Source organism: Fringilla coelebs (assembly GCF_963513975.1).
Source record: "Fringilla coelebs genome assembly, chromosome: 2".
NCBI classification, from domain to species: domain Eukaryota; kingdom Metazoa; phylum Chordata; class Aves; order Passeriformes; family Fringillidae; genus Fringilla; species Fringilla coelebs.
In genome coordinates, this window is record NC_140029.1 from 91,338,911 (window position 1) to 91,361,289 (window position 22,379).

General features: G+C 42.2%; 1 protein-coding gene across 2 annotated transcripts in view; it reads right to left on the reverse strand.

Moving 5' to 3' along the window:
- Positions 1 to 2,966: 2,966 nt before the first annotated feature.
- The window catches only part of STXBP5L (syntaxin binding protein 5L), a gene marked incomplete at both ends in the record, with an annotated part of 180,254 nt that continues 160,841 nt past the window's right edge, over positions 2,967 to 22,379 (reverse strand). For both annotated transcript variants that reach the window (XM_084226864.1, XM_084226863.1), the window contains 7 exons: positions 2,967 to 3,008; positions 4,037 to 4,257; positions 4,634 to 4,745; positions 6,536 to 6,701; positions 7,658 to 8,018; positions 8,907 to 9,146; positions 21,032 to 21,202. In XM_084226864.1, the coding sequence (XP_084082990.1) occupies positions 2,967 to 3,008; positions 4,037 to 4,257; positions 4,634 to 4,745; positions 6,536 to 6,701; positions 7,658 to 8,018; positions 8,907 to 9,146; positions 21,032 to 21,202 (1,313 nt within the window). The remainder of the gene's footprint in view (positions 3,009 to 4,036; positions 4,258 to 4,633; positions 4,746 to 6,535; positions 6,702 to 7,657; positions 8,019 to 8,906; positions 9,147 to 21,031; positions 21,203 to 22,379) is intronic.

A 22,379-nucleotide genomic window follows, 5' to 3' on the forward strand; every position in this document is an offset into this window, starting at 1 on the left:
CAGCGTGCAGGGCAAGCCTTGCAAAAATCCCACACTCCCCCTCATTTCACAATAAATCACCCAGGCAAGAGTTTTTCCTCCCTCATTGAACTTTTTAAGTGATGGGTTTTTTCCACATACATGGTAAATCTTGATAGAAAGCATTTAACAGTGTGCACTAACAAACTTATACAACATATACATTACATATATATATTATATATATAGAATGTTCTATATACAAACATATACAACTTTTTAGATCTCTACAGACTACAAGAAAATTGATAATTATAGTCACAAGTGGTGAACTTAAATTGTAATTGGTAACTGTCTGGAAATATGTAAAATATGTAAGAGTGGAAAGCTGTGACCTGATGGGGAGTACTAAAGAAAAGTTGCTTAAAAGTTTAGCATTAAAAATTGTAAGTTTGAGGGCTGCTAAATTCTCATTTCTCTGTTGCATAAAAATGCAAATGGAAATCTACTGGCAGGTTTTTTTTTTCACCCTGGTGTTAAAGACTGTTGGCAGCCAGAGTCAGCTGGGCCTTGTGTAAAGACTTGTTGAGGACACTTTTCTCTCTGGGTGAGATGCAGCGATCAGCAGTCAGAAGTTGCTCTTAAATTTTCTTTAAAGATCCCACAATTCCAGTCAGCCTCTGGGGCTACTTCTGACTGCCACACACCAGGGCAGAATGGAGAATAATCTGGCTGTTGGACGTTTTGAATGCTGCCCCAAATGATTTTGTTGCCCCGAGACAGTGGGTTTGGATGACAGGGCAGAGCACAGACCGGTGAATGCAGGTTTGTACTCAAGGTCAAATTGCCATAATGTTCTCCTTTATTTCTCATTCCCAATGCCTGCTTGGAGTAGTGCTTCCTCACAGGCACAAGTTACTTCTGTGACCCAGCCCCTGGAAGGAATTCCCCAACCCAGTTCCAATTGGCATCAGACTGGCAAGTTTGGCTTATCCTTGCACACATGCACACAGAGAAATCCTCTTGGGTCATGGAAAACTCCAATTTCTGAGCTCTCACCAGAAACCCAGGCATTGCTCAGGCTTTGACCTTTTTCCCTGCGAGTTTCTACAGTTCTGACAACATAGAGCAGTTTCTCCTTGCCAGAGAAACTTGTGGAGTCTCACTCCCAGCTGAGCTAGACCTGTCAGGGCCATCATTTTGGTTTCGGCTTCAACAAAATGTAAAAATCCTGTAAGTCATGAAATTCTGTTCTGCTACAATGGCAGTTTAAAACTTAACACCTCAAATCTCTTCCAACCCTTTAACTTGTGCAGTGGGCCAGTTGTGAGGCCAGACTTGTGGATGGTACAGCTTCCTGGGCTGTCTTTTATTGTAGGCAAAGGAAGAATAAGGAAAAGATGTCTTTGAGAGGGATCATCTGATGATACAAACACCAGTGAAATTAAGGTCTAGGTGGGAGTGGGATGGTGCCTGACTCCATCAGTGTCCATCAGGATTCCTTGAAGAGACAGAAGATGTCATACTTCTTCAAAAGAAAAATTTTAAAGGCTGTTTTTCCAGTTTTTCCTCACTTTGTTTTTTCTAATTTGAAACTATGTCCAGACACATGAAAACAAGCCTTCAGTGCCTTGTTTCCAGGCCAATCTTGGAAAAATTTCTAACCTAAGAGTTGACCTGTGAGTCTTGTAGGATAGGCAATAAATCCAGCTTCTGTGGCCGCAGGTTGCAGAGTTTCCTGCAGCATTCACTACAAAAACCAAACAAGCCACTCTGAAGCAGAAGCAAGTTTTAGCAGTGTGAGCAGAGTATAAATTGCCACTCACCCATGGTGTCACTTTATATCTGTTTTCCATAGATATGTTGGCAATGATTTTCCATGCTCCTCCCTGGCCCACTGTGTAGTGTTCCTGCTCTAATCTCTCTTTCTCTCACAGGTTTTGGGGGGGTTTCTGGGCAGGCCCCCTCTCATCATTTCTGCTGAGCATTTCAGCTGCTCTGCAAGCTGCTAAAGCAGCCTCTGTGAGCAGTGTTTGATGGGACTGTTGTTTCCCATCTTGCCTTTCCTAGCTTGAAGAAATGCTTTCAAAAGGTGGTTTTCTATTCCTGTTACTGGGAAATAAGGCAACCAAGTGATACAAACTCCACAGGGATGAAAAGTGCCACGGCCCCCCTTCAAGGAAAGCAGATGAATCTAGAGCACATTTTAAAAAGTATAGATTAGGATGATGTTTCATGTGCTCTGAATTGCAAATAAACTATCTATGCACATGTCTTAATGATCTTTTTAGAGAGTGCCTGTCCAGCTACCTGCAAAATCGTTAAATTTTGGGGATAGGATTTTAAATTTATTTATTTTTCTGGTAGGAATTAAAGAGCACTGCCTTGAGCAAGGCTTTTCAAGGGAAATAAATAGCAGATAAGAAAATGCAGCTCAACTCATTTTTATGTGGAGAACAGTAGCAAACATGCTTGAAATGTCCTGGCTTTTCATAATGTAACTTTTAAAAAATAAAGATTTTTGTCATTTAAGGTGGTTTTTTTTTTTTTTTCCTCAGAATAGAAATAAATCCCATTTTTCTTCGGTCACAACATGCTTCCTTTGTCTCTTTTTTTTTTTTTTTTTAAGTTGGCAATTAGTCATGCAAAGTTTTATAAGTGCATTAACATTCGAGTTTGTACAGAATATTTTTAACCAGACGCACTCCCCACAGTTCATACCTACAGCTTCTGAAAAACTACATGCCACAGTGATGGTTGAGTTCCTTTTGGGAAAAAATTGGCCCCCCCAAGAGTCAGCTGTTGGAAAGACCCTCATGATTCCAGCTTCCATCCCACGGTCTGTAAAATTTCTCCTTGACGTCCACTGTGATGAATCCAATAACAGAAACAGGAAAACATCTTCTAGGAGAAAAAACTGTCTCTGGCCAGTGACTGGTAATCTGGGAATAAAGGCTGCTTCCCTGAACAGTGTTCTTAATAAAGCCACAAGCAGCTTCTTTGAAAGTCTAAAACTGGTACCACTTTTTGTCCTTGTATTTGAGCATCACCTACAGAGATGGGGAAAAAACCAAACAAACGGCAATCAAACACCACCCTGCATCTGAGAGACCACACATGACCTAGGCTCATTCACTGTCAAACTTCAGAATTAATAAATGCAGAACAATGCAATACTTCACTAACAATATCAGCAGGTCTTGAGTCCACTGAGATCTCATATTTAATTTCATAGTTGTTACATTTAAAAAGCGTTACCTGCTATTGCTGGTTTTAGAAGATTTTCTCTGAGGAACTTTAACTACTTTTCTTCTTCAAAAATTAAAGGAACTTGCTTTCTATAGGAATAAAAAGACGCTTCTCTATGGAGCATAGTAGATATGCCCTGACTATATAAACTTCTTGCAATTCAGGGCACATTCTTTCTGCCTCACACTAACAAAAGCCAATAAAAATGTAAAGGTCTTGTCTGGAGATGCGATGCACATTAAATGAAAAATGTGCATTTTGGGAAGTGTCCTTTGATGTTGTTTTATCTTCAAGAAAAATCATTTCAGTTTTCCCAGTCTTAACAGCGTGGGATGGAAAAGCTTTCCATTTCCAGCTCCAAGCACAGAAGCTATTCCTATTCCTGGCAAGGCCTATTCTACATAACAGTACCACAGGGCTGTACTAGTGATGTTCTCCTTTTCCCAGTAAGATCTGTAAAGGCTCCTCTACACTCATCCACCTACCTCTTTTCTGCCCTACTGCATGGATGTGCTGCATTAAGCGGCTTAAAAAAACAAACCATAACGAAGTAGTGAGAAAGGCAAGATGAGAAGTGCAGCGTTCTAAATTCAGAGGCTAACAATGGATGCTCATTTCTGGAAACGTGAAAGGAAGGGGCTGTGTTTATTTTTGGCATTCTGATAGTTTGGGAGCAGGAACAATGCCGTGCCAGCTGACACGAGCACACCTCCAACACCATGACTGGGTGAAGGGAGAAAGGGCAACTTGGCTTTCCCAAAGGGAAGCACAGGCTGGTTTGCAGGGTTGGCAGTTCCCAGTTGCAGGGTGTGGGTGCCAGAGCTCCTACCTCGTGTGCATGTTTGGAAAACGCCTCTGCGCTGGCCATCATGCTGGCAGTCCTTTCATCCAGCTCGCCCAGCTTCTGTCCCCTCTCGTCCAGGGCAATGCGCGCACGGGTCAGGTCCCCAATGACCCCGCCGGCCGCTCCTCGCACGCCTTCAATCCCGCCGGATCCAGGGATGTGCTGGGCGAGGCTGCGAGAGGCTTTTCCTGCTGTGGCCTCGCCGACTGCAAAGGAGAAATGGACAGACAGAGAGACGGGGATGAGCTCTGGCCTGGCTCTGTCAGCGCTCCCCAGTCTCGACTGCCTCCTTGCAGCAGTGACACCATTCGAGGGGCAGGTGGCACATCTGGAAGGCTCTGCTCTGCCACCACCACATCTGCAGCGCAGTCGTGTGCCCCCCACTCAGCTGATCGAAAGAAGCTGCCAAGGTGAAGGAGTTATGGGATGGCAGACAAGGACCCTCCCCTTCCTCCACCAGGTCAACTTTCTCTTTTCATCAGTCATCTTAATCATGTGTACTGCTCCATTCCTAGATGACAAGGGCAGGAGATCTCAAGAATGAATTTCTGCCCAAAAAACCCCAAACAACAAATTACTCACAAAGCTCCTCCCTGTCAAAAGCTTGTCCGCTTCCTCCAAAAAGTCCTTTGAGGAAGCCTCTGTTCTGGGCTTCTGGTGTTTCCACAGGAGTAAACAAATCCCCAAGCATGTCCTAGTAAAGCCAGAAAAAAGTCCATGTAAAAGGTTACTGAGGTGAAAGTGATTCTAGGTGTTTTCTTAATTTTCATTAACAAGCCACATGCACTGGATCTAATAAACTAGTTTTAAAAGAGTCTGTTGTGTGACCAGTATGGTGCAGGTAATATTTGTGTATTCTGACAAATCCTTGGGCTAACTAGACTCACTCAAAGGGACTTGGTTTGTCACTGCTCAGTCCCATGTTACCAGAGGGAAGAAAACTACAGCTAATATAGAATGAAAATACCAGGGATAAGGTCACATTTGGCTTAGAAACAGCAGAGGTGACACTACAGTTGAATAAACAATTTGTTGTGCATTATGTATTTTGCTTTAGCGATTGCCCAGCCAGGCTGGGCAGTCACTCTGCTTTCTTTTTATAGCACACCTGAGTTCAACGCTTGCCAGCAATTCAGAGTTTGGTGGTTTGTCATTTCGTTGATTTTTTTCCTTTTTAAACAAAATTCATTACCTTCCTACAACTTTCCCCCACCCCATTAGTGTGCCATCAGCATTGCTAAAAAAGCACATCTGCTGAAGGCACTGCTCTGGTGCCACATCTTGGAACAGTCATTCCCAACAAATGTCAGGCTCAGATTTATTTGCAGCAGTATTAGGAAAAGCAGGCTCTCTGGAAAACTGATGGGAAAAGTGTGCAGTCCCATTAGTGTTTGAAACCAGGGGGCTGTGTGTACTGAGAACAGTTTCTGCCCTGTTGCTCCGCTCTGTGTTTGCTCAGCCAAGCCTCAGCAGGCAGATCCAGCTGCTGTGCTGCACACAGCGCTTGCTCCTGGGGGCTGAGCGTGAGGACAGTGCTGTGACTCACAGCCACTGCTCCTCTGCACAGTCACCTGCTCTGGGGAGAAAAATTACTGCAGCCCTTGGAGCACAAGTGGAGCTCTTGTGCAGCCCAGCTTTCTCTTCTCAAGTAGCAGGTGATACTGGGTCATCTGCTTTCTGTACACACATAATGATCATGCAAACCTTTTTTTTGCCTAAAAGCCAAGATAAAAGCAGCCACAGTCCAGGAGTACAGAGAAGCAAGGGCTGTATTTCCCTTTGCTTAGTAGTTGCATGGTGCTGTTAAGGCTGGTAAAAAAAAAAACCAGCTTGCAACAGCCTCTTGCTGTAGGTCCAGAGTCTAAGATGCATCGGTCAAACCTTTAGATTACTTTAAAATTGGCTCCTTGCAAAATGATCTCCTCTCTGGTGCACAAAAGCTGGTGTGCAATACTCGCTCCTCAAAGTGCCTTTTCAGACTTGAGACAGACAGTGCTGTGATGTGAGTTGAGCAGCTCAGCACATGTTATTCCCTAGGGCATAATGAGTGCTGGCAGGACCATTTCTTTTATACTTCCATTCTGGTTCACTGGTAATTATATAACCCAGAACTTATTCCCCCTCTTTTTTTTTTTCCTTTTATTACTCATGTTTCTCCCTGCAACCTCTCACAATTCCCTCCCTTCAGTAAATGACATTTTTATTTGCATTTTCATTGTAAAAGAACCAAACCAAACCAGCCCATCTCTAACATGGTAAAGATGTTTTGCACAGGTGCAGGTGAGAGTGCATGAAAAAGCCCAAGGAACAACAGAGCTGCTGAACCTCTCTCTGTTGCTCTGGCATCATTCAGTCAGGGCAAGTGGAGAGGAACAGATCTGTCCTGCCTCTGCAGCACTGTGCTTATGGGGGCCAGTTTAGCCCTGATGAGTGAGGCCACCGTCCCTCCCACACACAGGCCCCAGGGCGAGGTGTGAGCCCTACCTGCAGGTTGTCACACATCTCCTGGCTGTAGGTCAGGCGCTGGATCTCCGTGGGAGAGCTCAGGTACAAAGCCTGCCCTTCGTTAGTGAAACAAAAGGTCCGTGCTATCCTCATGTCTGTGACAGGCAGATAGTTGATGTCCAGCAGCGGGCGAAGGCTGGGCAAGCTGAGGAGAAGCACATTCCCAGGTTAGCCACCAGCTGCCACACGTGGTACACCTGCTCTGTGCCTGCCTTTTAAACCAACACTTCACTTCCTGCTCTTCATAACTGCAACAGTTCAACTACAGCTCTAAGCTGAAAAATTCTGCCACAAAAATGCTGCATTGCCATGGTATTTTGTTTGCTTGCATGGAGGAGTTTCAGCTGCCTTGCCTCCATGGCCCTAAGGCTTCTGCTTCTGTCGGGATATGGGATGTGCATGTGGCACTGTATGGCTTCTGCCACATGGCTGGGTCATTTGCAGGGCAAGGCCTGCAGGGACATCTGTAGGAAAGGGCCTGGCAGGGCCCCGCTTCCACCCTGTGGACAAAGGCTCCAGCATCACCTTTGCTGTCCTCCGGCTTCCCGTGGTTTCTGGGCAGTACTTTTTCCAAATTTAAACGGCCTGGCCAGGGAAACAGGGAGCAGCAAGGTGAAGGTACAGCCACAGGGCTACTGCCCAGTCAGCTCCTGGGGGGGAGGGGACAAGGAAGGGGAACCGAGGGCTCTGAACAGAAAAGCTACAGAAGTGCCTAGAGTGGGACTTGGTACTTCACAAAGGACAAACAGAACCCTTTCTATGGCTGAGTTTTATACTTCTCTATACCTGACCCACCATAACCAGGCAAAATTATCAGGGCTTTCTTTTATCATAGTTAAAAATCACCAGCCATCAACTGTCACAGGTAGGGGATTACTAGAAAACACCAGGAGCTTGCTTTACTGTGCACCTGCCTGCCTTAACTCCCCAGGTGGAGACAGCCCAAGGATCAGGTGTGGCTGCATCAAGGCAGGGAATTATACACGCCCAGCAGGGAGTTAATGCAGAGCATCGGGTGCTCTGGAGCAAACACAAGTGGAATATGACAGCACTGTGCCACCTCTTTGCTTAGTTTTGCCACAAGATTAGTTAGATAAGTACCTCAGTGTCATGATGTGCCCATTAGCACAAAAGCACGCCAGACAGACGCTGTTACAGAGGGTGACCACATCTGCTCGCAATAAAAAGGACGTTTCGGTGATGTTGTGGACATAAAGACATGTTTGGGAAGGCAATGAGAAGACTTTGGCTTGTTTTTCTGAACAAATGACTGCAAATTGATGATCACCCATATCCTGGGAGGAGGAAGGGGAATGCATGACAAGTTTCCTTTTCCTTGTTTTGTCACCCTCATCGGCACTGTGTGGATCCCTCCATACTTCATAGGGCTGATGTGTCAGCGTCCCCATGCAGTCCAAGCACGCGAAGGTCAGCACGGCTCCCTTCAGTGTCAGCACGGTGCCTGCAGAACAGAATTTCCTCTCACTGGCACTGGCACCACAAGCAGGCTGCTTGTGAGCCCAGCACAGCTGACACCCAGCTTTTGTAAACACAGCACACACATTAATCCAGCCAAGGTGACAAGGCGTGCTTGCTCAGTTGTGTCTGAGCGCATGAGAAGGTGAGCAAACAGCCTGCCAGTACTGGAAAGGTCTCAGGCAGCTGATATCTATAATGATGGATGGAATACATGCTGGTAAAGATGGCCTGTTGTTTATCTCCACATTATACTAGTAGAATATGTATTCCCCAGCCGTAAAATCGCTCCAAGTCCGGTGACCTTCCAGCATTGTTTTTCTAAACAAACTGGGGGTGGGAAACCTCTGCTTCTGTGCATTCTCCATTTTTTGTCCATTTTTTAAGCACATGCTGCCTCTCCTCAGACCTGACCTCTCAGCCCTCTGTTCTCTCTGCTACACCATCTGTCACTCACTCAGCCAAGGATCTCTCCTGGTACAGCAACCTGCCAACATTTTTGTTTCCTTTCCTGAACTCCCTTCTGCTTCTCTGCAGCTTTCTGATACTGAGACAGCCAAACTGCTTGCAGAATCCCAGACGGAATTGTAAACAGGACTGTAATTTCACAATGTGAAGGAGGTCTGGTCCTCACAAGAAACATGTAACTTTGCCTGTTACACAAGGCAGTCTTTGGAGCTAACACAACCAAAGTGTCTCAGTCCGTGATGCTGTCTGTCCTTCATGAGCATCTTTACCTGTGTGCCCTCCACTCAGTGAGTGACCACTGCTTGATTTTTGAGACACTTCTGCCCAAAAGGCCATACAAAATCATGCAGTTATTGCCCCATTGTACCAAGCCAAATGAAAAGCAGGAAAAGAGCTGCACTCTCACCACTTGGTGACACCATGACCGGCTCTGACTGCCGTAAGTCGTCGCTAGCAGGCAGATTAAGGGACAGGATTATGACCATTCCGAGGCCTGTTCCGACCCAGAGGCAGGAGGAAACAGCAGAGTCGTTCTTTCGGGCAAAGGACTCCATGAAGTACAAAGCCGTGATCGCCTCCTTGGAGTCCCTGTCGATGCTGGACACGCTGGAGCTTCGGGAACGGCTGAAGGAGTTTTCCCTGTTTTCTGCACAAATAGATACAAGCAAACAGGCATAAATCAGTGCTCCAGGAGCAGGCACAAGCCTGCAGCAAATACAAACTCCCTGCAGAGTACAGAAAATAAAGTTTTCTTAACCTGAGCAAACATTGTGACCCTAGCATGATACCAGCTTCCTGCCAGTGTATAAATAAGTGTGGAAAATGCTGTCAGACATCATCAGTTAGAGCTGCATTAGAAATAGCTGCCTATTATGGAGATTAGCATGGACTAATTAGAATTTACAACAGCCTTAGCTCAAAGGACTTGTTCTAAATAGCACAAAACAATTTTAGACCCATATGTTACCAATGCATTTAGAATTAATCCATGTATCTCATTGCTGCAGGACATGAAGGGAGATGCCATTACCACCTTCAGAGCATGTGTCCCCTGCCCTGATCTTGTTGCCATCATGAGACATTCCAGCACTGCATTCACAGCCACCATTTATTGTGAAGGAATTAATAACTGCTCCCTGGGGAAAAGATACCCATTGCTGAACTGAGCCCAGTCTCCAAAACCTCTCAGGGTACACATCCACTCTGGCTTCCCAGGGAGTGAATTGAGAAACCTGCTCTGTGCCCTTGGCAACAACTGCAGAGGGAGCTGGCACTGCCTGAGCTTTAGCAGGCAGCATCGAGAGCCAGCTGGAGACAGAGCTGTGCTCTCCCCACTGCAAGTGCCCAGGTACAGAGACTCTCTCAGAGCTTTTCAGAGAGAGGTAACCATGAACAGGCTGAGGAGCTCTGCTTGGCTTTGTCTAGTGCCAGGCAGGAAGCATGGAGCTGTGTGAGGGGGCTCGGGGCATTAGCAGGAACATCAGAGGCTGGAAAGCACAGAGAGCTAAAAAGTTCCTGAAGAGTCAAGGAGCCAGAGGGAAGAGGAGTAGGGCTGGCTGCTGCACAGTCCTTGCAAAACAACTTATGCCAGTGCTGCTGTTTACCAACCTGTAGTTAAACATGGGATCAGATCACTAGAAACCCCACGTGCTCTTTTGCAACAATAACAACTAGAAGTAGAGAAATAGTTGAAGGTACTGGATCTGAGATAAAGGTCTTGCTCCTGAACCTATCATTATGAAGCAGATCTGTATCTGGTACAAAATTGTCCTTTTTATAGCTCAGAAGAGTCACCTCTTCAGAGCCAATAGAAGTGTATAAAAAGAGGAATAGTTTCTGCCATGGTTGAAGAATAAATTTAGAAAGTTGCTTTCTCACATACTCCAGCTTAAAACTGTGCTAATCCCCACATTGTATACATGGTTCCTGTGCTCCACCAGAGCAGCAGCTTTGCCAGTGAATCTCTTCCTCAGCATTGTGTTCCCCTGCCCAGCTGCCTCAGTGCAAAGTCCCCCCTACACTGCAGCTCCCTGGGGGAGATTGGAGAGAACCAGGGCGAAGCACTGCTGGAAACACACCAAGTATTTCTGCATGTGCTTCTGCCTTAAGTGTTGGCACACAGGGCTGGGGCAGATTCTCCTGCTACTCTTTCACACTTGGGTGACCTTCTGTCCTTGGAGGGCACCTGTAGCATGTCAAAGAGGAGTTTCACAGGAAAGCTGTTCCTGGCACTTCAGTTCCGCTCTCATGGAAGAGAAGCTTATGTCTACTTGAACTTCCAAGCACTGCCCTCACCCCATTTCCATGTTTATGTAGGCACTGTTGTAGCTCTCTAGTTGTGTCTCAGCACTGCTCCATGTAGCTGCATAAACTGGGATTGCTGGCACATCTACAGACACAGCTGCTAATACCTTGAGAATTAGCATCTCCCATAACCCCAAGAACTTTGTGCTCCTGCTGCAGGGAACAAGTTGGCCCAGCTCCTTCCTGAGCACTAGCAGCTGCCAGGTAAAGAAAGGAAGACAGTAATTTCATCAGGGATATATATATAATATATATATATATATATATATATATATATATATTTTCTCCCAAAGGGTACCTAATCTTTAATAAAAATGCTATTATGTAATTAATCTTCTCTTTAACAGGTGTATTAATATCACAGTCACATAAAAGTCAAAAACGGTGGTGCTCAAGCTAAGAAAGATGTTGAAAGGACAAATGCAGTTAGTGTAGGCGACATACACATTACTTTAAATATATGATGTGCCATTTGCATGTGTCATCAAGCTTTCTCCCTCCCTAAATTAACAAGAAATGTTCCTCACTCCTGTGCAGTACAGTTAACTAATACATCTCTGCAAAACTGACACTAACAGATATAATCTTTAGGACACTTCTGGGAACATACTGTGCCATTTTCTATTAAATACACTACTCAAACTGAAATTCTAAAGATCAGCAAGACATATGCCAAAATTTGATGTCATTAAACATATCCGAACAGCAAAGCCTGCAACTGCTATGTGACTTTATTGGCTGGCTATAAGCAAGGTAGAAATCTCTACTCTGTCTAGATTTCAAGATAAAATTTAGTTAAGTTTTGTTCCCTGGGTCTCTTTTCTCAAAGATATTCTACCCCAAATTCTTCATCTAGAAAGCATGCCATTGTATCCAGGAGAAACACAAAAGCACTTTCCTTGGGATGTTTTAAATTTGCCAAATCATTTGCTAGTATGATTTCTATGTCTTAAAATGACATCCTGTCTTCTCAAAGTTGACTTGCCAGTGTGCAGCAATCCTTAACCCGACCACCATATTCCAGGTTTTCTCTTCTATTTCCCTTTTCTTGCTCAGCATGATGGGAGTAGTCAGAATGTCAGGTACATTTTTCTGCAGGAGTTTGAGCTAGGACCACTTCCTTGTGACAGAGGTCAAAGTTGATTTGGACTCTGTGCTTCAGTGAGGGGACAGGACATTCACCTGTGAAAAGCTCCTCAGAAGTTTGTCTTCTTCTCCTCTGGAGAACACCCTGCTACATGGCACTGTCTCATAAATATGCTCCTGTCTCTTGATTGCTTCCTGCTTTGAGGAAGCCCAATATTCCCTTTTCTCTGAGAGGCACATATCCAACTCCCAAGATCCATTAGGTCCCACACAGCCCCTCAGACCACCACTTCTTTCTCCTCTTCCTCTTGCACACCCAGATTTCTTGGCTTTTATTTTCTCCTGTATAGGTCTCCAGGCTGTTCTGCAGCTGGCAGCAGAGAGTTCCATCAGACAGACCCAGTGGCCCCTGAGTGCTAAGTAGTGACTGGAATCTGGGAGATGCTGCTGTTGGATGATGAACAGCTCTGAGCTAAAGCATTACTACCTGCAGTCAGTGCATTTCAAAAAGCTGCATTCCATGGGTCAAGGCCACACAGATTAAACACCACTGCTGTCCTAAGAGTAGCCCTGCTTACTTCAAAATGTTTTCATTCAGCCCCATCTTATGCACTGTTTGGGTTAATGAGCTGCAGCTGGAAACTCAGGAACCAGCTTCCTTTGTGACACGGTTGTTAAATCTGGGTGATGAGCCAGCAGCATACAAACAGAAGCTTTTTGACTTAAAAGCAACCAAAACCTCTCTGAGTTGCTTCCCACCTCATGGAAAAACACACAGGACACTTCAATGCACAGGCAGGCTAAAAAGGAAGGTGGTGCTTTCGAGTCCTCTGTTCATCCGCGTGTGAGCAGTGCGGTGCCACTTGTCGTGTGAGGATGTCCTGATTCCATGGAAGTCCTGGAGCGCTGGGAATGCCACCCACTGCCACAAAGGCACATGCATTGCAAAAGGACAGGAATGACTGAGTCATCATCATGACATTTATACAAAAGCAGCCCTGAGCACTGACTTTCTTTATGAAGTTAGGAATCAGGAAAATAGAAGCATCACTTCTTAAGAGGAATGAAAAAAACTCAACCTACCAGTAACAAAGACCAACATTTTTATAGCAAATATTTACATTCATTACTGAAGAGTTTTGAAATTGATTGTCAGAGTCTTGGATGCTATTTATAGGTCCTTTCCTGGTTTTAAAGTAATGAGTAATCGATCTGTTTATGAAATATATACAAAAGTTGACCTTTTTGACATGGAAATCAATATATTCTGGAAAAAAAAAGAAAGTGGAATGGTTTATATTCTCCTCACTTGGAGAATCCTAAAAGTTTTAATCCCAAACACCAAACCTAACAGAGGCCAATGGAACTATTTAAAACATTTGCCCATTTAAGACCATCATCTTACATTTTAAGAGAAATTTGTCGCTTTCAAAATTATGTAGTCAGGAAAGCATTCAAAGCTCTGAATGTCAAGGGAAATATATGGTAAAGAAATTGTACTTACAGCATGAATTTGTGCACAGTAACATCACAGAGACCAAACATGGTGCTGATGGCAATGCTTCAGCAACACCGAGGAGAAAGGGGCAGGCCAGAACACACATTAAGGAACACTGCACATTTGATTAGCTATGAAACCAACATTTTAACAGCACCACTCTAAAGCTGCATTCCACATAACACAACTCACTACAAAGCAGCGGAAGTTGTCCTGAGCACAAATAATGTACTGGAATTTTACTGCAAATGATTTCCTACTAGATCAACTTATATAAGTTACCCTAAAACTATGCTGTGGATATGCAGCTTGCAGAGCATTCCAACCACTGGAATGGCTGTGGCTGTGCTCTCATGGAGCTCACAGCTGTGGGATGCTTGACCCTACCCAGAGAAAGTTCTGAAATGTATTGCCCTGAAGTTGCTACGATTAAGGCAGTGTAACCTGAAAGGTTTCCTGGAATTCCCACTGACACAACACTGATGGAATGGATGACAAATAAAGGCTTGAAACAGAAAATAGATTCAAGACAGTAGACCTGGATCTTTGGTATTTCTGGAATATAGTAAACTTGAGGCTTATGTTTTAGTTCAGCGAGTTTTAAAAACAGAAGGGAACTGTCAGGGCAGAATTATTCTTCATATTGAAAAAGTAGAAATGCAAAGATCTTTTGCATTTTTTTCTATAAAAATGCAAAAGATCTTTGCAGTAAGAATCTATCAAACTTCCATATTTAGTTGTATGAATCACTTCCCTTGACTTACACAAGCAAACTGTCTTTACATTAACATCACTAAAAGCTCAATTTGGACTTAGTTTATGAGCTTGGACATGTGTTCTTTAATTAAAGACATCACAATTCTCTAGAACTGAAAACCCAACCTGAACTATCCATTCTGCTGAAGCATCTTTCATAACACTGATGGTTCAGGAAAGAATAACTTGTATACCTTTTATACATGGAAGCACCCAAGGGTAAGGTGGAGACCAAAGGCATCATGGAAGATGATGAAGCCATGGCATGGCAACATCCCTGCCTCCACACCTTTCTCACCTGGGCCACCCATGGTGCTGGGGACCTCAGCCTTATCCCCAGGCTGTCATTGGGGTGAAAGTTCAGAGATACAAAAAACCTGAACCTCCAGGGACACTGGGAGTGGAAGAGGCAGCCAAGGAAAGTGACCATGGATATAGCAAAACACTTTGTGTTGATCTGAAGTGATGGCTAGCAAAGAAAAAACCCTAAATTTGAGTACTCAGGGCATAACTCACCCTCAAATTCAACATGCCTAGAGTACAGTGTGAAATTAGCTTCACCTGGAATCAAATCATTATTTAAATTAAAACTGACTAAACTGACTAGACATTCAGTGACTGTAAAAACAACATTTTCATTGAGTTGGTTGTTTTAAAAACAAGAAAAATTTGCAGATTCTCATAAGAATCAAGTCCATCCTAGCAGAACCTAACAGAAAATACACTCCAAGGAAAGTAATAAATACCCTTTCTAGATCTAGAACAGGTCTTCTCTGCAACATTTTCATCTGCTCCTCTGCACAGACAAGAAATATGATGACAAGCAGAAATGTTAGTGGGGACTGTGGTTTACCATAGTGTCTCTAAGTTTTCTCCTGTTATACAAGTCTTACCAATTACACTGATGGCAAAAATAACTTCAAACGCTAGCAAAATTCAAATGATTTACAGGAAGAATCAACACTATCAGCCCCTCCCTGAGAAATTAATTAATTAATTAACTAATCAATCAAGCTAAGGGCTTTTCCATATGCTGTGAAAATCCAGCTGTGAAAAGCCATGACACTCAGGGGCCTGGTAAAGCATGGCCCCAGGACTGCTGTGCCACGTCCAGGGCATCAGCTAAGTGTCAGCCTGGCTCGGCTGCTTGGGCAAGGAAGTTTACCAGAAATGATCCACTCTGCAACACAGAGAGTATTGGCAAAGGGAATGTGCTGGAGAACACGAGCTGTTCTGAAAACCTGCCAGAGAAGCAATAACCTCCTCAGAGAATTAATTTCTGCAGTTAACTACCCTTGTGATCAAAATGAATCCCCAACTGTCTTCCTTAAGTCAGGCTTCTGCCTTAGTAATTTGTATCCTGTCCTTTTCTCAAGAGACACAGACAGCTGACTATTCCCTTCCTCTCTGCAGTACCCGGCCATGCATTTGAATAATTTTGTGCTTTCTTCCCCAATATTTTTCTATATCAAGCAACCAGGCTCTTTTTCAGTTTCCTTGGAGGCCTAGGAAGTAGTGCCTTAAAAACTACACCAACCATCCATCGTTACCTACCTCACATCCACATTTGGGCTTCAGACCCAAGAGACTCAAGAGAAAGAAGAGCCAGTGATAAAAATAGAAACCTCCCTCTTCTACCCCCACCTTGCCACATGGGAAGGAAACCTCATGGCCACATTTACTCATCCAGTGCAAAAAAATCCAGTGTGTTATGGATCCAGTCCTGCTTAACAGCACAGCCATAACTGACAAGAGAAAAATTATGTAAATGGTATATAAATGACATAGCAAACACTGCAATGCTCAGCACGACACCAGGTGAGTCTCCTTCCTCAGGCAGTAGCCTTTTTCCTAAGATAACTACTCAATATCATGGTTCAAGACCCCAGCTCCAGCACACTGGACTTATCATGAAGTTTCCATCAGGATACCTAAAAGGCTGTTTTAATGGTAATTTTCACAAATACTTTGATGAATAAAAAAAGTTTAAATTATATAGTATGTACCAAATACTGTATATTTTCCAAAACAAATTGGACAAAATCATGCAGATAAGAGAGTAACTTATCCCTGAATAATTGTAGTCATCCTGTGTAGCTATGATATTTTCTGAAAAATCCTTTTCTTAGGATTTTTTCTCCTGAGAAGCTGAGAAGCCTCAGGAACGAAATGTAAACAATGATTGTTTGCTGCTGTGGAGTGCAACAGGTGGATCTGTGATTGGTCTCATGTGGTTGTTTCTAATTAATGGCCAATCACAGTCCAGCTGTCTGGACTGTCTCAGTCAGCCACAAGCCTTTGTTATCATTCTTTTCTATTGATGAAATCCTTTCTTCTATTCTTTTGGTATAGTTTTAATATAATATATATCATAAAATAATAAATCAAGCCTTCTGAAAATGGAGTCAAGATTCTCATCTCTTCCCTCATCCTGGGACCCCTGTGACCACTGTCACAATTGGTGACCCCAAGTGACGAGAAATTCCCACAGTCCGATGGATATACAGACACAAAAGAAAAACTTCAGGTATTAAAGTATCCTGGATCAGTTAAAATGGAAACTGTGTTGTACTTGCCATAGAATTTTGAGAGGGTTATTAAAAAGAATAACTACTTGAATGGTTCGTTTTGCCAGCTCATAGTGGCATTTCAATTCAAGTGCTCTATATCAAATTTTAACTACATATAATCAAAAGAGTTAATCCAAAAGCTAAGTGCTGAAACTGAATTGTTTTAAAGAAAACTAAAGCAAATTCCAAGTCTTTCTTCACAGCATTCCTAGAAAATGACAATGCACAGCAAACCTTGCTGGGATTCCTTGTTCAGAGGCAATTTTGTAACACCAATATGTTACTAGCCTTTATAGAACAAGGTGATTAGGCTGGACTAATTAAAAACTATATAATGGGGAATACAAATAATAGTAAAAACAGGAAGACAGTTTTCTATCACTGCTGCTGGAAGTCAATGAATTTCCAAACACAACACTTCAAAGGAAAAACTCTCCTCTGTCTTTACTTTCTTCCCATGATGTATGATGGAACCACAGGTGGACATATGTATGCAGAATGCCCAGATTTCTGTATGGATGCAGACAAGGAGAAAAATAATGCAGACTCGGCCAGCACAAGCCAGAGAGAAACATTTGGAGAATGCAAAATAGCTTTAAAAAGCAGTGTTTGAAAAAACCCCAAACAACCAATAACCAAGAAGCATCAAATCTGAAAGGCTTCTCATAACACACAAAAGAGAAATGTGTGCCAGCACGTGGATCTGTGCACACATCCACGTACCCACCAGCTACACAAATACAACCACACTGAGCTCCCTCCCACAACAATTTTATTTTTATTCTTTAATGCCACTGTTTTCCTTAATTCAGGGTTTTCTTTAGCTAAAATTGCAATTAAAAATTCAAACAAAATATATTTTTTTGTTTTCCTGTGCAGAAAAGAAGCAGATGTTTGGGATCTATTCATCTACACTGGTTGAGATCTCTGCAGGTTTAAAAACTCTTAGGCTGAGATGGACTATTTTGAGTCTGTGCCACAGTACAGAAGGCAAACCAGTCGAGCCACACATTATCCCCAGGAAGCTAAACAAAAATTTATTCCCTATTTCAGTGTTTCTGTGAAGACCTGCAGAAAAAAATGGGTGCTAGTCAGAACCCAGAGCTGAAAGTGACTGAAACATGAGCAGTGCAAATGGCTACAGCCCTTAAAGAAATCCACTAAGCTTGAACACAAAACACATTTCCATTCAACCGAATTTTATCATGGTTGAGAATCCCTGTAAGGATTTCATTGACTAAGAATAATTTGCATTCATGTGTATTTTTAATTATTGTTTAAGAGCACAATGTTAAATTGTTAATAAAAAATGTAGTTTATACTCTGTGCAAGAAAGCCTTATCAAAGAAATATAATCACTAATTCCTGAAATCTCAAAAACTTCTTTACAAAAGGGACTTGAAGCTCAGCAATGGAATTTCTTGTATTTGTGGGTTTGCTTACAATGCCCATAAATTCTTTATTATCTCAAGAAATATACTGCTTAATCAAAAATATGTGAAAACAAAATTGTTTAGAATTAGTGGTTATGGGATCATAGAGAAGTTTGGCCTGGAATGAACCTTTAGAGGTCATGTGGTTCCAACCCACCTGCAACAAACAGGGACAGCTTCCACTAGGTCAGGTTGCTCTGAGCCCTGAACAATCTGACCTTGAATGTTTTCAGGCATCACCTCTGTGGGAAACCTGTTCCAGTGTTTCACATTAAAAAATATCTTTCTTATAAATAATAATGTGCTATTGAGAATTTGCAAGGTTCTAATTTTTTGCTAAGATTAGATATAGAATACTGAGGAACTACAGATTTTTTTACTACAGCCATGAGAGTGGCATTTCTGAAAGCAAAAGATATTGAGACAACATGCAACATTTCAAAAAGCATAAAAGAGGATGATGAAGGGACTTGGAAAAACATAGGTTTAGGCAGTAACAGTAATGATGCACCACTCCTCTGCCACTGCTACTTGGCTTTTGAATTATTCTGCTGTGAATGTGGGAGAAATATCAGCACTGTATGAATCTGAGCAGTTTGCAGTATTTCAAACAGCAGACAACAACTACCCTGCCCTTCCCTCCCCTCCCCACCATTTCCTTCCTATGATTCATCATTGCAAAGACATTCTTCAAAAATGTTTGTCTATATTAGGAATCCTTGTGCAGAAGTAAAGAGGTGAGAGTCAGCAAAATCTTGACAATCAGCTCACTGGAACGAAGTCAGAAAAATTTATTGTGTGAAAGTTTGTTGAAAATAGACTTGGTGAAAATGCTGGAAATACAGTTCCTATTGTACCAGGAGGTCAGATTTAAGTAGAGTAGAGTTTGAAATCCAATGCAAGGGGAGAAGATTCATCTCTTATTCTAATATATGTCTTATGATTACTTACCAAAATGTATTATCTTTTAATCAAATCATATAGAAGAGGTTATAAAGAACAGGAACTGGAAGCATTATTAAAAAAACTCTCCAAGTATTATCAGTGCCTTGGAGACAGGCTTAAAGAAGGTAGGAACCATTTACCCACACACAAAGGCTTTTTTTTTAATGTCTAAGAATTCCTTCTGAGATAGCAAACTAATCAAAATTCTACTCTGCTGGAATAATAAAATCCGACCAAATTTTAACCTGAAATGTTACCTTTCTAGAAAGGATATAAAACATGTACCTTGACTCACCTCATGAGAATATAAAAATAAAGGAAATAATTTCTTGGTAATACATCTATTTTTGTTGCAGCATGTGCTCCTAAGTAGCCAATAAATTCTTAGCAAAGACGGGAATTTTTTCATTTTATTTTGGAACAGCTCAACCAGAAGTTTTTGATCAAAACCACTTTCACATTAGAGAGAGAATTCTTATTCTCAGCATATTCTTTCTCAAACCATTTAACTTCTCTTCTTCCTTTTCCCTCACCCAGACTAAGAATCTTTCAAGCATCATACCACCTTCCACCATATTATTTAGTAGAAAAACCTTTAGAAACACATCAAACCACTTGACAAAACAGTGTGTCTAGAAATTCAAGATACATGAAGAACAGTGAACAGTCAGTCATTCCAGGCAGATCAGGCAGTAGAGCTAGAACTCAAAAAACTAACACTGCCAACTGAAAAATCATTTAGACAAGCTGGACAGAAGGCTTTGCTTCACTGAGAGACTACAGGTAATCAGAAAACTCTTTTAGTCAACAAACCTGCTAAAAGGTGACTTGTACACAAATCCACACAGCCAAGGACAAACTGCAGCCATGCCCCATCACATTACATGCTGATATAAATGACTCTGGAGATTGTCTGGCTCACTCCTGCAATTCACTTTTTAAGTTTTAATACTATTTAAGTGATACTTCAAATAGGAATTTTTAATGTCAATTAATGCAATTTCCTTCTCAAGCCTGAAAGCAAGTTAGATTATTATCTCTAAAAGAGGTACACTTTTATATTAAACTTGATGGGTATTATAAATAGTGATGAACAACATAAAGTGACTCTTTCATGACACAGGTAAGCAGAAAGCAACATGATGCCATTGAGAGTATCGCTGTGTTACTCAATGTTTTGTACACAAGAGCCAGTGGGACCTTAGGGGGCTGTGGGTTCTGCCTGCCAGTGATCCTATTTACTCTGGGAGCATGGAAAAAAAAAAGGAGCATAAAAGGATTAGATAATACTGTGGCCTTGGCAGGTACAAGTAGTGCTGATATTGCAGCAATATCAGCATACAAGAATTGCAGAAGAGTATGGTACAACATAGGATGAAGAAAAACACTCAGCAATATAAACTACTGTGGCAGTGGTATATTTTCCATCAGGAGCTGTTACGTGACAGTGTAACTTACCATGTTTGTGTGACAAATAAAGAGAAATATGAAAGGGTTATGTTATGTTATGTTGATAATCAGTCCTTAATGTGGAGGAAAAAATTTGCTATTTTATTTTACAGTAACAATTAAAAAATCAAATCTTCTAGCCATGTGCCACTAATAACAAAGGTATTTGAAACAATTTGCACTTATAAAAATACAAAGGTAGACAGTCTGAGTGATATAATTCTCTGTCTTCATCAACAGGTGTGGAAATCAGGGAGCACTGGTTCCAGCTGTAACTGTGATGCAGATACCCCTGCAGGTGGGTGGCTTAGGATACAAATGCTCCTCACAAGAAGAGGATTAGGACCATGCTGTTGCTGATAGCCTATCACAGTTCAAAGTGTTAGTTAGCTCAAGGCAATAACCCAGACAAGAATCCTGCTGAACTTATTCTCTTTCACACCTGGTGAGAAATTCACAAATACCTGGCAAAAGAGTCATTGCCACCCACCTTCTGTGGTGACTGGGAGAGAAATCTCCATGCAGGCTGCAGACTGGGCTTTCCTGAAGGGGGGCCTGCCGGGCCCTCGGCGGTTTGCTCTCGACACATCTGCACTGGAAAGTCGTTTGCCTGAACTGCAGCTCTGGGATGTTGGGCTTGTACAGTGACCATTCACGTGATCTGGAAAGTGAATGCAACAAATGCTAGGTAAAGTGTCAGCTCCCAAGATTCAGAATGGAGGAGAGATGTGTGTTCTGATACTTGAGAATGGGTTAAATCAAATCTTCTACTGATTTGTTTTATCAACCCATCACATGTATGTAGAAAATAACTCACCATACCTTTAAGGTATAATTTGAAAAAACCCAAGGGCCACAGAACTGGTGCATGTTCTCAGAGCTGCAGATCCCACAGCATTTTGCTGACCTATGCACACAGGCATTTACCAAAGTGTTGCAGGTAACACTGGCACCCTGCTGTTGTGTCTCCTAAGAGATACCAAGTCAATTTGAGTATTTTCTTTCCTTTTTACTCTTGTAAGAACTGCAAGTATAATTTACTCCAGGGTAGAATTCAGAGCTAGACATCTTCCCTGCCTGACTCAAAGCTGCAGGAAACAGGCCACTATTTGAGATAATTACAAAACTAGCCGTAATATTGCTAAGTATTTTATTCTTTATATATCACAGATTTATTTTACTTCTAAGGAAACTGACTGCTGAACAATTGATTTGTCTGCAACAGCTCTATAGAAATGAGGCTATGGTCAATCAGCACAGTGCATGTTGCCGTCTCATGGGGTGGGAAACAAAACATGCCTGCTTCAAATTCTTTCTGCATTCATCTGTTCTTGGTCAACAGGTTTTTAAACCACAACATCCATTGATCAGAGTTTGGATCAGAGTTCAGAATTGGACTGGACAGTAAAATATTCATGTGGTATTTTTCTTCCTCTCATGCTGGGCAAGACAACATAAGAAGAATTACTGAACACAATTTCCTCTTCAATATATGAAAGGATACACACCCACGTATAAATGAATTATTTTTGGTCAGCAGGTTATTTTAGTAAACAGCAGGTAACAAGCAAAACAAAAGTTCAGGTTCATGCAAGCACACTGAGGATTTTGTTCAAAACTGTAAAACCTCAACACTATAGGTAGGGACAATCTTGGGGTTTCTACCTTAATTTTATATGTTGGGTTATTTATATCTGAGAATTATCTTAGTCTTCAAGAGTCTGCATTTAAGTATCATATTCAGGCATTTTGTATTGTATCCAAGGAAAAGATGAATGTTCACGTACCAGGATAAATTTATTTCTTGGTTACCATGCCACAATAGCACCAGTGTACAT